The following is a 14,491-nucleotide window of genomic DNA, read 5'->3' as shown; positions in this document are numbered from 1 at the left end:
AAAACTCCATTTTACAAGTTCGCGAGCTTACGCCTGCTATTCGCGCGCTATTTCTAAAATCGCGTGCCCGATTTAAAACGATTAAAGATGCAACCCCCGAAACATTACACTCCTCCCTTAACCAAAGAAAATTTTGAGTAAAAACATGTAATATATAGATATAGATCTCCGTAAGTTTACTTCTGAACGTAGAGTTTTCTCGGGTTCTTTCCCCGTTGGTTTGGTGGTGCTGTGTGAGATCGAGTGACTATTTTCGCCGGTTTGTTTGGTCATATTATTATTTTAATTAATGACTACTAATATAATATATGTTTTTATCAATACGATAAATTTTATAATATTAATATTAAGTAAAATTTTCTTCGTATTATTAGCTAAATAGTATTATTAAAAGGACGTATTTCGGAATTAACAACATTTTCCAAAAGTATATTTAAAAGTTGTTAGAAAATACAAAAATAAGGACCAGGCTCGGTTTTAAAAGTTGATTCTTAGGTGGGCCCATCGATGGTGGGCTCATACTTCAGCAAATAATAGGGGGTGGGGGAGGAAATCGTATGGAAGGTTATATAAATCATACATTTTTGGGTATGGACGGGCCCATTGGGCCACCCCCTAGAATCGCGCCTGATTGGGACTTATGAGAAAGTTAACATTATTAATACTTCACCATTTAGGTTCTCTCAAGAAAAAGATTATTAAAACTTTCGATTTCATCCAATAGATGGCGACATATTAATAAAAAAATTAATATTTGGTAGAACTACGTGGAAATGAAAACTTTGTTGGTTCGAAGTATTTCCTTGCTTAAATTAGTTCTATTTAAATTCCAGTGTCCGCTTTCGGCCCCGTTTCTTGAGAGATGTCTCCGTTCGAGATCTGTCCACTACCGTCTTGGGACAACGGATTTCCATGCCCGTAGCTGTGTCCCCCGCGGCCTTGCAGAAATTGGCCCACCCGGACGGAGAACTAGCCACTGCCAGAGGTATTTGATGACTTTTCAGAGCAATTAAAAGACCACAGAATAATTTAAAAAACTCTACCCGAAATTCAGATAGCTCCTCGCCTTCCGTACCTCAACCAATCATAATTTGGCATTTTTCCTGCCCTATTTACAAGGATTAGCTCTGAAAAAAGTGTAATTTGAAGGATTCGGGGCCCTTTAACACGAAGCGTTAGTAAATTAGGGATTAGTAAATAGTAACATAATTAACAAAATAGTTGATTGTCTGTGAAGCGTGACTCCTTCAGTGGCGGATACATAGGGGGGGGGAGGCGTTGGAAGCACTACCCCTGATTCAGTTTTGATTGATACTTGAATAAAAGATTGGCCTAAAACACGTTCATTTGGCAAATTGTAATTCTAGCGTGCTCAGCGGCAAAGACTCTGATGGGCTTATGTACGTCTTCCACGGTATCCCTGGAAGAAGTTGCAGCCGTAGACCCTACCAGTCCCAAATGGTTCCAACTGTACGTTTACAAGGACCGTGAAATCTCACGACATCTAGTACAAAGGGCCGAGAAGGCAGGATACAAGGCACTAGTCGTTACCATAGATCTTCCAATTCTGGTAAGAATCGTGCAGTTGTGCAGGATCAGCAAGGCAAATACACAATTTTATTTTACCGTTGCGATCATTGTTTTAGGGAACTAGATTAGCCGATGTGAGAAACACGTTTTCGTTACCACCACATATAAGGTAATCTCCATTTTAAATTTTTTATCGGTATCCGGAAACATCGACTACCTTTTATCCAATTTAATCCAATATAACGACCAACATTGGTTCTGTAAAAGCTTTTTCACACGAGTCAAAGTTTTTGCAAAACATTTTTGGTTAACACGAGTGACTGGATAAAAATGTTTCGCGTCGTGTTGGTCGCTCAAACGCTCTTGTTGGACATGTTTTGGAAGAACAGCTTTTTCTGATCGAGACTTAGTTCCAAATATTTAAATCTATTTAAATCGTACAAATCTTTTTGATGGAACCAAATGAAATGAAAATATTAATATTGTGTCTTTCATTATTGTAAATTGACGTATTTTATAGTAGAAGTGTAGTTCGATTAAGAAATATCCGTTAAAGTGCGAAATCTTGGCAACGTTACGTTTCATGACAATGCCACGTGTTTTGTGAAAAATTGCTTACGAACAGAAGTTGAGCAAAAATGATGGCTAGTGTGAATAATCCTTTACTCTTTTGGAAGGTTGGGAAATTTTAAGGAGATGGAAGAGAAAATTGCAGAGGTGTCGAGCGAGGGAACAGATTCGGGACTAGTGAAATTCACCGACAAGATGATGGACGCTTCCCTTTCGTGGAAAGACATTCAATGGCTCAAATCCATTACCAATATGCCCATCGTCCTCAAAGGGATCCTAACCGGTATGTCTACTCCAGTACTCCAACTTTACTACTACCCAAATCTTAGACTTTAGTATTGAAACTCTTTTAGCGCAACTTCAGAATTAAAAGCTCTACAAACTCCAACTTTACTAGTGAAACTCAATTACCTAAACTTTCTTAGTGATACTCAATTACCTAAACTTTCTTAGTGATACTCAATTACCTAAAATTTCTTAGTGATACTCAATTACCTAAACTTTCTTAGTGATACTCAATTACTATATACTTTCCGAGTGAAAACTCTCTTCTATTCCAACTCTCCTAGTGAAAACACTCTACTACCCCAACTCTCCTAGTGAAAACACTACTACCCCAACTCTCCTAGTGAAAACTCTCTACTACACCAACTATCCTAGTGAAAACTCTACTACACCAACTATCCTAGTGAAAACTCTCTACTACACCAACTCTGTCGTGCAAAGAACAAAAGCATTAACGACCAAATTTTCGATTTACAGATTTTGGTTTTATTTCTCCTTATTTTATACGTTAAATTCAATTTTGAACTAATTTTAGAATTTAAAATTTTTGTTCTTAGAGAAATGACTTGTTTCAAAACGCATTTTTTTAGTTTTTTGCATTATTTTCAAACCAAAAACGCATTAATGTGTTTATTTTCTTTAAAAGTCAAATCAAAACGCATTTTTTTCGCGTTTTAAGACATGTTTTTAATGATATTTCTGAAATATCGTTAGGCCTGTAAATTGTTTAGTACCAGAAATTTGAGTTGAAAAATCCAATTTTTCTATATAAACTTGAAACAAGTAAGTTGGGGTATCTTAAGGCAAAGAAAGTTTGAATTTCGCGGGTTTTCTCCATATTTTGGTTTTGGTCGTTAATGCTTTTGTGCTTTGCACGGCAGAACTATCCTAGTGAAAACTCTCTACTATACCAACTATCCTAGTGAAAACTCTCTACTACACCAACTATCCTAGTGAAAACTCTCTACTACACCAACTATCCTAGTGAAAACACTCTACTACCCCAACTCTCCTGGTGAAAACTCTCTACTACACCGACTATCCTAGTGAAAAAACTCTACTACCCCAACTCTCCTTGTGAAAACACTCTACTACCCCAACTCTTCTAGTGAAAACACTCTACTACCCCAACTCTCCTAGTGAAAACTCTCTACTACACCATCGACAAATAACATAGGGACTCATAAGGTAAGCCAAACTCCCGGAAGGGAAATTTCCCAAGAACGGTCACGCTAAACGACTGGAAAATATTATAATATGATTATTTACGAAAAATTTAATTTTTTTACGTATAATGACGGTAAAGAAGTGTTTTTATGGCGACTGCAAGAATGATTCAAGGCGCGAAGTTGAGGGAATTAAATACTATAGGTTGGGACTTTGGACTTGGCCTATATTGATAAATTCGACTACAAGAAGAGTGCCAAATATGTCTGCTCACTACATTTCATAGGACAATCTGGACCAACTATTTTAAATCCACATCCAGTTCCATTAATTGGAAAGGTAATTAATCAGTCTGTTTATAATATTTCACATATTAGGTTTTCAAAATCGTTGTTAAGAATATCTGAAAAAAAAAACATATTAGCCAAGGCCTAGAAGTCATAAGCAATTATCAAAAAAATATTATAAACACAAGGCTAGAAAGATTAATTTCATTTTCTAACTATTCCAAATTTATTATTACTAACACAAATTTAATTAATCCTGTATCAAAATTACTCGAAAAACATTTTTTTTTACCTTTTATTAGCGACTTCTCGTTGACTCGTTTGGACGTTGCCATTTTGTCCTAAATTTCTTACTCCAGAGAGCCGCGCTAGAGCGCGCGTCGTTAGTTAGGTTAAACAGAAAAGGGCAAACATTTCTATGCTTGCCTTATGAGTCCCTATCTTATTTGTCGATGACTACACCAACTATCCTAGTGAAAAAACTCTACTACCCAACTCTCTACTACCACAACTCTCCTAGTAAAAAATATCTACTACCCCAACTTTCCTAGTGAAATTTCAATACTAACCATTTTTTACTAGGGAAATTTCAATATTACCCATCAATACTTGTGAAATTGTAATAATTAGCCAACTTTAGTAGTGGAATTTTCAATACTAATCCAACTTTAGTAGTTAAATTTTCAATAGGAACCCAACTTTTCTAGTGAAACCTCAACTATCCGCAGCGTTTTTATTTTATAATTAAAACGACATCAACATTGTAGTTGGGATGAAGCCCGCATGAGAAAATTAACAAGTGATTTGTTTCTGCAGCCGAAGACGCCATTTTGGCCGTTGAAAGTGGAGCTTCGGCCATCGTCGTGTCCAATCATGGAGCCCGGCAACTGGACGACGACCCCGCCACGGTAACTACCCATCATACACACCAAATAACTTAAATGAGGAGTCTTTGACAAATGGCAAAACGCAGTAAAGGCGGAGGTTGGGTTTGTAAATACGTGACTAAATATTACGTCACATACCCGGCCTGATTTATTTAACCACTTATCTTAATTGTTAATACGTCGAGTTTCGGTGTTCTATTGATGGTTTATTCGATTTTCATATTGTTGACTATTCTTGTTGATTGTTTTCACGGCAGATTGACGTCTTGCCCGAAATAGTAGAGGCAGTCAAAGGTCGATTGGAAGTGTATCTTGACGGTGGCGTTCGAAGGGGAAGCGACGTGCTGAAGGCCCTGGCCCTGGGAGCGAGATGTGTCTTTGTCGGGCGACCAGCCATCTGGGGCCTCGCTCACAGCGTAAGAGATACTTTGCCATTCATGGTTAATCGTGTTTTCATTCCAATCATAGAAATCAGAGATCTCTATGGTTCCAATTTGGCTCTCTTAAACCAGGGTGAAAAAGGGGTGCGCCAAGTTCTGGAGATTTTGCGTCAAGAGCTTGACATTGCAATGACCTTAAGCGGTGAGTTGTCGTTATTTCCAATGCATCTTTTGAAGCATTCCAGGCTTATGAGCATTTTGTCTTCCAGGATGCTCGTGTCTCGGCGACGTCACTCCGTCCCTGGTTGAAAGAACTTGTACTTGTCGTTTATAGATGTGTAATGATAGAAAGTCAACGTCTTCCAGCCTTTTTTCAAATTTTACTTTTCAATAACTAAATCCGTTAAATTCGGGAAATAAAATGCCATCTACTTTAATTGCCTACTTGTGAAAAAGCCTCACTACCATTAACATTGACATTGGTTCACTCCAAAAAGGATACAGTGCCATCTACCATCCAGTGGCATAAATAGGGCCCCCTAAATTTAATAACTCTAATGATTAGTATACGTCGAAGAACGAATATATGGAGGGGGTCTCCACTTGCCCCTTATAAACGCTACTGATTATAGGTGGTGGTGGTGGGGGGGGGGGGGGGGGTGGATACCTTAGCCACGCCACTGCTACCATCACAAACTGCTACCATCACAATTCGCAGTTATTGTAGGTGGTGGTTCTCCAAAATTGCTCGTACCTCCTTACTGTCATCATATACCAGGTATATACTAGGGTAGCAAGGAATTGATACTGAGAAATGGATGGTTTACATTAAAATATATTTTTTGAGTCATTTTGGTAATAAACCAAATATATATTGCTTTCAATTGATTGCAAGGTTCTCCGCGATTCTATAATTTTGAAATTGTCCTATAAAATCATATAATTTTAGTTTCAAAAATATTATATTTTCTTGGTAATTTTTCTCTAATGCCACAGCAGCGATTCTAGTGTGGATTCTATCGTGGATGGTACGATAGATGTCATTTTCGGCAGTGAGTCCACCTAGTGTATTAGATTCCATTGGTTGACTTTTCAATGCTTTACGTAAGGATATTTGACGTGTATTTATACTAAAAATCGACAAAGTTCCTCATCAGATGATAAAATTAAAAAAATATTTCCCGCTACTGCCACGAACGGCATTTCAAGATTTTTCAGGAGGGGGCAGCACTTGAGCTCCTTAAATCAGTTTTTTTAAAGGGCAAAAACGCCTCAAATTTAATACTTTTTGAATTTTTAATTGAAATAGTTATTGCATAATTGCTAGTGATTTGCCGGATATTAGACAGAAGAAAACATTTTCCAAAGATATTCCTTCTACTTCCAACGAATGATCGGAGTTGGTATTAAAAAATACGTGAACATTTTTAGATAATAAAAATTAAGGGGAGGGGATTTCCCCACCCAAATGAAGTCCCTGACTACTGCTTACGAAAGGTACGGCTTTTTAGGTGTTATTGAGAAAAACTTCCAAAATGTCTTCTTTGGAACCACCACTTTAAAGTTTATTATCTGACCTGTCGTACAGTGTTATAAAAATTTATATTTCTAAATTGGCCATTTAGTACTATCATAAGCCTATCATAAGGTCCCCATAAGCAAAGTTCTACCATAGGGGCCCATGTTAACGGCGTTGTCCTGGAGATAAGAAAATAAAATATATCTCGCGTTTGAAAAATAAATACCTTCAGAAACCAAATCTTTTATTTCTAAAAGCGAGTTTAAGTTCTGATGAATCATTTTGTAACGATAAGTGTTAATTTTAAGCTTTAAAGTGATAAAATTGTGAATAAGCCTTGGCTACAGTGCAAAGGGCTCGAGGCGGAGATTTCTCCCGCGTGATTCTAAGTTTAAAAACGTTCACGCACGCCTTCTGGGCATTCATCATGCAACGCAATTAATTTGGGGAATACCTAGTTGATAACATAACCACTAGGAGGTGCAGATTTTGAATGACTACCTCTTAATAACAGTTATGTGATCGTCAAAAATTTGGCCTAGACCTTTGCTTATGGCACTATATTTAACCTAAAATGTTTTTCGTATAATTCCTGTATAATTTTGGGCACTATTGGGTGCTAAAAATGACAGTGGTACAGAATCAAACACACTAAATATTTACAACTAGAAAAAAAGGTATGATAATATTCAAATCTAACTTTAAAAATGTTTTTCGGACAAGGCTTAATACATCTTTCAATGCGAGTCTGTTTTGAAAGTAATTTTAAATGAAGATTTAAGTTAACCAAAAGGAAAGGTTCTACAACCTTAAACGCAACACTTTGAACCACCCTGGACACTCATTTATCAAAATTAATTTAAACTAATTATATTTAATAATAGTAAAACGAAAAGAGATCTTCTATGTATATTGTAAACAAAAAATGACAACATAAGCAGCTAACGTTCATAGACCAATAAAAAAAGGTTGATAGTTGTAAAAATCAGCCGTAAGATGTCGCTACCATCATAAATATTACGTAACTGGGATGGACAACCCCCTTTTTCTTCCCCTTTTTTCAAAATACCTTACACGTGAAAATTGAAGAAAAACTGGCCAACAATTTCTTTACTCGTCTATTCCACCAGCAGTGTCGCATAAGGTGTAAATGACGCTGGAAGTTATACAAGTCATTATAAAAACATGTAAAAAGGTAGAAAAATCCATAATGTAAAAGGGCCAAAAAAGCTAAACCCTAAAATGATTTAAAGTAATTACAAAATTTACGCAGTACTTGAAGAATTTCGGTTTATTTCTTCCCGTAACAATTTTAATTTTAGGAGAGCGTTTGATTTTAGCGAATCGGACTGAAACAATCCACTAAACTATCGTTTGATCGAATTGGTGAAATAACTAGTGAAACAAAGTCTATTTAAAACCGAGAAATATAGTTTTATTTTTGAGGACCTTTATTTTTTTACAAGGTGAACGCTTTGGCGTCCGAAAGTCAATGCGTTAGTTTTCTTCGTTTTACAGTGGTTCTTTTCCATTGAATGCCAGAAGATACCGTTTAAACCCCACTCGTTCGCTTTCCGCTCCCCCCAAGAGATAACACTTAACACGTGTCTTGGGCCTTCTAGAAAAGGAGCGTCCGCGAACAATGTGGGGGTCCCCGGTCTCATCTGGCAGCCATTACAAAGGCTTGTCGAAACTCGACAACGTGTACGAATACATCATTAACGACAGAAAAACAAGTTTAAATTACAAAATACTTTTTAAGAAATCTTTTATTTTTTATCCTTTTAACATTTAGTTTTAAAACATTTAATTCTTATTTTTAACATTCCACATAGTTTTAACAGTTTCTTAACACTCCCCTCTGGTAATATGATTTTCATATATAAGTATAAGAAGGAGTATTACCAAAAGACAATTTGTAGTCAGTACGATTTTCACCGTACAATTTTTTTTTATTTATTTATTTATTTTTTTTATTTTGCTATTTCCAAGTTACACAGATGTTGCACAGATCTTTTTATGTGATTTCCATTTGGTGTTTTTAAAATACATGCCCTGTTTTTTTTGTCCCGACAAGGCCGAGTTTCCACATGTGTCGAGGAATTTTATCCTCATGAATAAGTACCACATCTCCTACCTTGAAGGACATATCGTTTTTTGGGGATGCCGAGTGGTGGGCTGACCTCAGTTCTCTTACTTACTCCCGACGCCATCGTTTCCATAAGTTATTCATTATTGTTTCTCTGTATCGTATTCGTTGTTTATACTCCCTTTGAGATTTGGGCAGTTTTTCGTTTTTATAAGCTAAAGGGGGCAAAGAAGTAACTCTTCGTCCAATCAAGAAATGCGATGGTGTCAAGGGTACGGGTTCGTTTGAATCATTGTAAATAAAGGTTATTGGTCTCGAATTTATGAGTCCCTCAGTTTCTTTGAGAACAGTTTCCATTTCGGAATACGACAATGAGGCACGCCCCAATATTTTTTTAATGACGTTTTAACGGAACGAATTAATCGTTCCCAGAATCCACCATGCCAAGCACTTCTTTCAATTATAAACTTCCAAGTTATTCCCCGGGAGCCAAAATATTCCCTAATTTCCGCATTGTTGATACTTTCCCATATTATTTTCAGATCGGTGTTTGCCTTTTTAAACGTGGCCGCGTTGTCCGAGTACACAGTAACCGGAACCCCCCTTTGAGCAATCACGCGCCTAAACGCCAATATGAACTCCGCAGTAGAGAGATTTGGGACTAGCTCGAGGTGAACAGCGCGAGTCACGGCGCAAGTTGCGAGACATATGTACGATTTTTCCATTTTGTCCCCAACTTTAATCATTATAGGGCCACCGAAATCAAAACCTACTATCGAAAAAGGTGGAGTCTCCTCGATTCTATCCCTGGGCAGGGGAGCAGTTTCTCTATCGCCCAGTTTAGCGGTTAATCTTTTGCATTTTAGGCAACCTTTGGCGATTGTTCTAGCAAGTTGGCGACCCGCTGGGATCCAATATTGTTCTCTAATTTGCGTAATTGTATCATTTATTCCCCCATGAAGCACTTGGTTATGGCTTCTTATCATTAATTGCTTGGTAAAGAGTATATTTTTACTTAATATAATTGGGTGCTTCTCGGCATAGGATAAAGAATTTGATTCGCCTAACCGCCCGCCTATGCAAATTAGTCCATTCTTACTTAGCATCGGTTTTAATGTCGCGATTTGTGATTTTGCGTGTACTGTTTTGTTAATTTGTAACGATACTAATTCTTTCCCAAACTCTTGTTTTTGTAAGTCTCTTACCCAAAGTAACTCCGACCGCTGCATTTCGTTCGAAATTATAGGCCCTAGTATTTTATTTTCTTGGGTTTTTGGTTTTGAATTGTGAGCGAACCTAAATAAGTAGGCGGTTATTCTCAAGTTTTTGTTTAACGAACAATGTCTTCCTAATTTTACTACGTACTGCACCCCCGTTGGTTTAGTGACGTTTACAGCTAGCGCGAATTTTTTTCTTTCCGCTTCAACTATATTTGTATCCGCCGGAGGCCTTTCCCTGGGCCATTTCTCACTCGCTTCTTTTAAAAATGCCGGTCCCGTCCACCAAGTGACCGACGTGGCTAGATCCTTACCCTTGACTCCCCGCGTAGCTAGGTCGGCGGGATTTTTAACCCCTGGACAGTGGCCCCACTGTACACTTTTCGACAGAGTTTGAATTTCTATCACTCGATTGGAGACGAAAGGTTTCCAATCTTTTTTGCTGCCCGAAATCCAATGAAGCGCGATAGTGGAGTCCGTCCAATAATAGGTTTCAGTTATATCCCGCTGAAAAGCGTTTTTTACATAATTCGTCAACCTAGCGCCTAACAAACAACCCATTAGTTCCAATTTTGGAAGTGTCAATCCTGACTTCAATTGTTTTAAAGGAGTAACTCTTGATTTCGAGGCTATTAATTCGACCCCAAACTCGCTCGTTTCTGTCTCATATCTTATATAAACCGTCGTCGCGTATGCCTTTAATGAAGCGTCGCAAAAGCAGTGTAACTCGTATTTCTCCGCAGTTTCTCGCGTTTTAGAAAAATAATAACGGTTTACCCTGACGTTGTTTATGTCTGTCAACTCGGAAAGCCATTTTTCGAATTGATTTCCTATTTCCATTGGAAGCTCCGTATCCCATTCCATGTTTGGATTAGAATTCCAAAAGCTTTGAAATAACATCTTTCCCCGAATTGTAAATGCGCCTAAAATACCCATTGGATCGAAAATCTGCGACACAATCCCTAATACATTGCGTTTCGTTTTCTTTAGGTTTAGGGCTGATTCGGATAATTTTGAGAAATCAAACGAAAACGTATCGCTTTCCGGGTCCCATATTAACCCCAATATTTTAGTCGCGCCCCTTTCGCCCTTTTTATCAAACATTTCGGTTTCTCCGGGCAGGGAATGATTGTCCCAAAGTACTCTTAATTCTGGGGAATTTGTTTCCCATTTTCGTAGCCGCATTCCGGCTTTGTTTAGAGTTGTAGCCGCGCCTACTGATATTTCGTAGGCTTCGATGGTAGATTTTCCCCCACTCAAAAAATCGTCAACGTATAATTCGTTTTCAAGCTTTTCTTTAACTCTTGGGTCTACATCTTTGGTTTCATGCAGGTGAAATTCAATCGTACAGGCCAGTAGAAAAGGTGAGGCTGAGATTCCAAAGGGTACCCTAGCCATCCGTAAAACTAAAAAGTTGTTTAGATCTAATTTTTTGTTTTCTTCCCGTACCCATAGAAACCTGACCGCGTCTTTATCTGAAGGGCTCAAACGGACTTGCAAGAAAGCCTTTTCAATGTCGGCCACCACTGCTATTTTATTCGTTCTAAATTTTAAAATTAACGAAAGTAGCTCAGGGTTTAAATTGGGTCCGGGCGCGATGCAATCATTCAGTGAGGGGCATCCCGTTGCGTGCGAAGACGCGTCGAATACTACACGTAGTTTTGTTGTGGCTGCGTTTTCGCGCACAACCCCTTGGTGGGGAAAGTAGAATGTGCCTGGGTGGTTAGTTTCTTTTTCTTTTGTTGGCACTATTTCAGCGATACCCGTTTCTAAATGGTCTTCAACCACCCTTTTATACTCTTTATAGTAAGCCGGGTCCCTTAGAAACTTTCTGACTAACCCCTGCATCCTTTTTTTGTGACGGAGAAGTTATCTGGAAGGGGTTTCCTATCCACACGCCACGGGAAGTTTACAGTATATCTGCCTGCCTCGAATTTTGAATTTTTATAAAAGGTATTGACTATTGAGTCACCGGGTCTTTCATTCAACTCCTGGCTATTAATACCAAGGCTTTCTAGATCCCAAAACGACTTCAGCGTATCGTTTACCATTTTGAGTCCTAACGAAACTAACATTGAGGATACTGACGTGACATTATTGTCATATAGTTGATTTCCTACTACCCCCTGTAGTGTCCATCCTAATTTTGTTTCGACGGCTACCATATTTTCTCCTAGCCTCTCGATCTGACCGGACGCTAATTTCCAATAAAAATCGCTCCCCACTAGTATGTCTAAAACGTCACCGGAGTTCCCTTTCCCATCCGCTATTTGCAGCCCTTTTGACTTCATCAACCTTTTTACTTCCGCGCAATCCATTCTTTCTATTGCGTGGCAAATAAAGGGAACCTCAACTGCCCTAATCTCCACACTCACGCCGGGGTTTTCTCGATTCTCTAACCTTAATTTTACGATTTTGCAAGTGCGTTTTTCTGGGACTTTATTACCAAAGGCGTATACATATAATTCTCTTTTTCCTAAGACTGGAAGGTTCAACCTTTTGGAAACACTCTCTTTTACGAATGTCCCCTGACTCCCCCCATCGAGAAGACACCTCACCACGTCATTATTCTCTAGTTTGAAGGGGTTTTTTGCCACCGCCAATGCCGTTTGAAGATAAACTACCGCTTCAGCATCTCTCGCGCTTTCCCCGCCTATTGTTGTCGCTATAGACGCTACATTCGTTTCGCTATGGCCACCGGTCCCCTTTTTAGCATTCACTGGATTTTCGTGACAAACGGCGTAATTATGTTTTTGTCGACATTTTTTGCACGCCGTAAACTTTGACCGACATGCTCTACCCACGTGGCCAAAGCGCAAACAATTATAACACCTATTGCTTTCTCTAACCATTGACCTTTTGGTTCCAAGGTGTGGTTTGTACAGTTTATACTTTTGTGGGTCTCACTTTTGCAAAATATGCAATACTGATTTTCGCTCGTCGCATTGCGGGTTGCGCCTTTTTTCCGATTTTTGTTCATATCATACCCGCGGTTATCCGCCTTATACCTTTTTACGTGGGTAGCGAGTGCCATCGCGAATGGCGTTGCGTTTCTCTTTCGGTTTTGATTGTCCACCCTTGACCTCTTACCCCCAACATCACTGCCATCTCTCTACTCTCAATTTGACCTCGCAAAAAGTTTATTAGCTCATCCGCGTCCCATGGACTAATTAACACAGGGACACCCCGTTCCCGAATATTTGCTTCTGGCGATTGTTAAATGTGCGCTCTGGCGGTATAGTTAAGAACTAACGGAAAACTAGGGTCAAACAGGAAGGAGGAAAAAAGGGGGGGATGAACAAGTCATAAACCTAGTCAATGTGGCTACCATGTTGTGGCGCGTACGGTTTCGTTTTACGGATATAAATTAGCTTGAATTGCCCTTCTTAATTTGAACTCAATATAAAATGAATTTTTCTTCATTAACTTATGAAACGATGTTCATTTATCCACCTAAAAAAAGGGAAAAAGATAATTGGATGTCAATTTTATTTCTGGTAAGTCTTTAACAAGGCTTAATAAACAGCCTTTTTATCGCTATCAATTTCCGAATTTCTTTATTGTAATATTGGTTTTATTTTGCAGATGATGATGATTTAGGGTTTAGGGAATGGTATAAAACATACTCCACTCATATGCTGTATCTTGAATCACTTTTACACGATTTACATACACAGAGTTTTTCATTTTTTCCAATAAAAATATAATCTAATGCTAAAAAACTATCATAAAACGTATTGTTGCGGCAAAAAAGACCGTTGTAAAAACAGAGATAGAACCGTTTGCTATTTTTTTCAAAATTCTTTGATATTGAAAACTATATACTAGATGGCGGTAGCCGTTTCCTTTTTGCGACGTTTTGACCCGAGTAAAATTCTGTCGGGGGGGATAAAAAGAGGAAGAGCATTTAACAAGGGTCTTTCGGAGCTCCCTATAGGAATAACATGTGTGTTAATTAGTCCATGCGCGTCCCACTGTTCACCTGGATTAACGGGTTTTCTTTGTAAACAGTAAGCCGTTCTGATTTCTATGGGCAAACATTTTAATAATTCAGGAACGAGAAACGTCGCTCTATCGGCGATCTTAAAACCCAAAACCTTTAAGCTTCTTAAATTGGTTTGACAAGTGCTTAGCAGGCGGCGTAACCCTTTAATATCATTTGAATCGTTAACTGGCTGAATTTGTTTTAACTTATCCATGTGGGTATGGATAGCTATCTGATTTTTATCGAACGTTTCTTTTAAAATCTGAACGGCTTCATCATATGAAGCTTCATTCTCAATTAAACCATCAACTGCTCTAAGAGCTTCCCCTTCTAAATAAGAAGTCAGGTAGATAAATTTTTCTATTTTACTTAACCTTGGATGATTTCCGATGGTAGCGCTGAATCGGCTTCAGAAGTTATTCCATTTTGTATATTCTCCGTTGTATTTCGAGATGATTAGTGGCGGAAGCCTAACTTCCGGAAACGGAATGTTCGGCGCGTAGTTTGTGGAAGTGTTCTGCTGATAATTAGTTGGGTTGTTCATAGATATAAAGTTTTGTCTTTTAGCGGCGGAC

The 14,491-nt window shown here is 38.3% G+C and overlaps 2 protein-coding genes across 2 annotated transcripts; one reads left to right on the top strand and one right to left on the bottom strand.

Moving 5' to 3' along the window:
- The first annotated feature begins 835 nt into the window (after window positions 1-835).
- LOC149957601 (2-Hydroxyacid oxidase 1-like) lies at window positions 836-5,469 on the top strand. Its single transcript, XM_090164848.1, has 8 exons — window positions 836-985; window positions 1,368-1,570; window positions 1,647-1,699; window positions 2,208-2,383; window positions 4,656-4,747; window positions 4,984-5,142; window positions 5,239-5,308; window positions 5,376-5,469. Exons 1-8 carry the CDS (start codon window positions 913-915, stop codon window positions 5,438-5,440), a joined length of 891 nt encoding a protein of 296 aa, XP_090020974.1. The 5' UTR covers window positions 836-912; the 3' UTR covers window positions 5,441-5,469.
- Window positions 5,470-9,034: 3,565 nt separating this feature from the next.
- LOC149957600 (uncharacterized) lies at window positions 9,035-11,779 on the bottom strand. Its single transcript, XM_090167105.1, has one exon. It carries the CDS (start codon window positions 11,777-11,779, stop codon window positions 9,035-9,037), a length of 2,745 nt encoding a protein of 914 aa, XP_090023231.1.
- Between the last annotated feature and the right edge of the window lie 2,712 nt (window positions 11,780-14,491).

The sequence above is a fragment of the Leiobunum rupestre genome, chromosome 2, assembly GCF_980474605.1.
Source record: "Leiobunum rupestre chromosome 2, qqLeiRupe1.1.hap1, whole genome shotgun sequence".
NCBI classification, from domain to species: Eukaryota; Metazoa; Arthropoda; class Arachnida; order Opiliones; family Sclerosomatidae; genus Leiobunum; species Leiobunum rupestre.
The sequence above is the reverse complement of the archived record's forward strand: the minus strand, read 5'-3'. Positions and strand labels throughout refer to the sequence as shown.

Excerpts from the sequence above, each read along its gene's own strand:
- LOC149957601 (XM_090164848.1), top strand. The coding sequence starts at position 913 with ATGCCCGTAGCTGTGTCCCCCGCGGCCTTGCAGAAATTGGCCCACCCG. Across the intron at positions 2,384-4,655 it reads CCTCAAAGGGATCCTAACCG|CCGAAGACGCCATTTTGGCC; the intron begins GTATGTCTACTC and ends TTGTTTCTGCAG. Across the intron at positions 4,748-4,983 it reads TGGACGACGACCCCGCCACG|ATTGACGTCTTGCCCGAAAT; the intron begins GTAACTACCCAT and ends TTTTCACGGCAG.
- LOC149957600 (XM_090167105.1), bottom strand. The coding sequence starts at position 11,779 with ATGCAGGGGTTAGTCAGAAAGTTTCTAAGGGACCCGGCTTACTATAAA.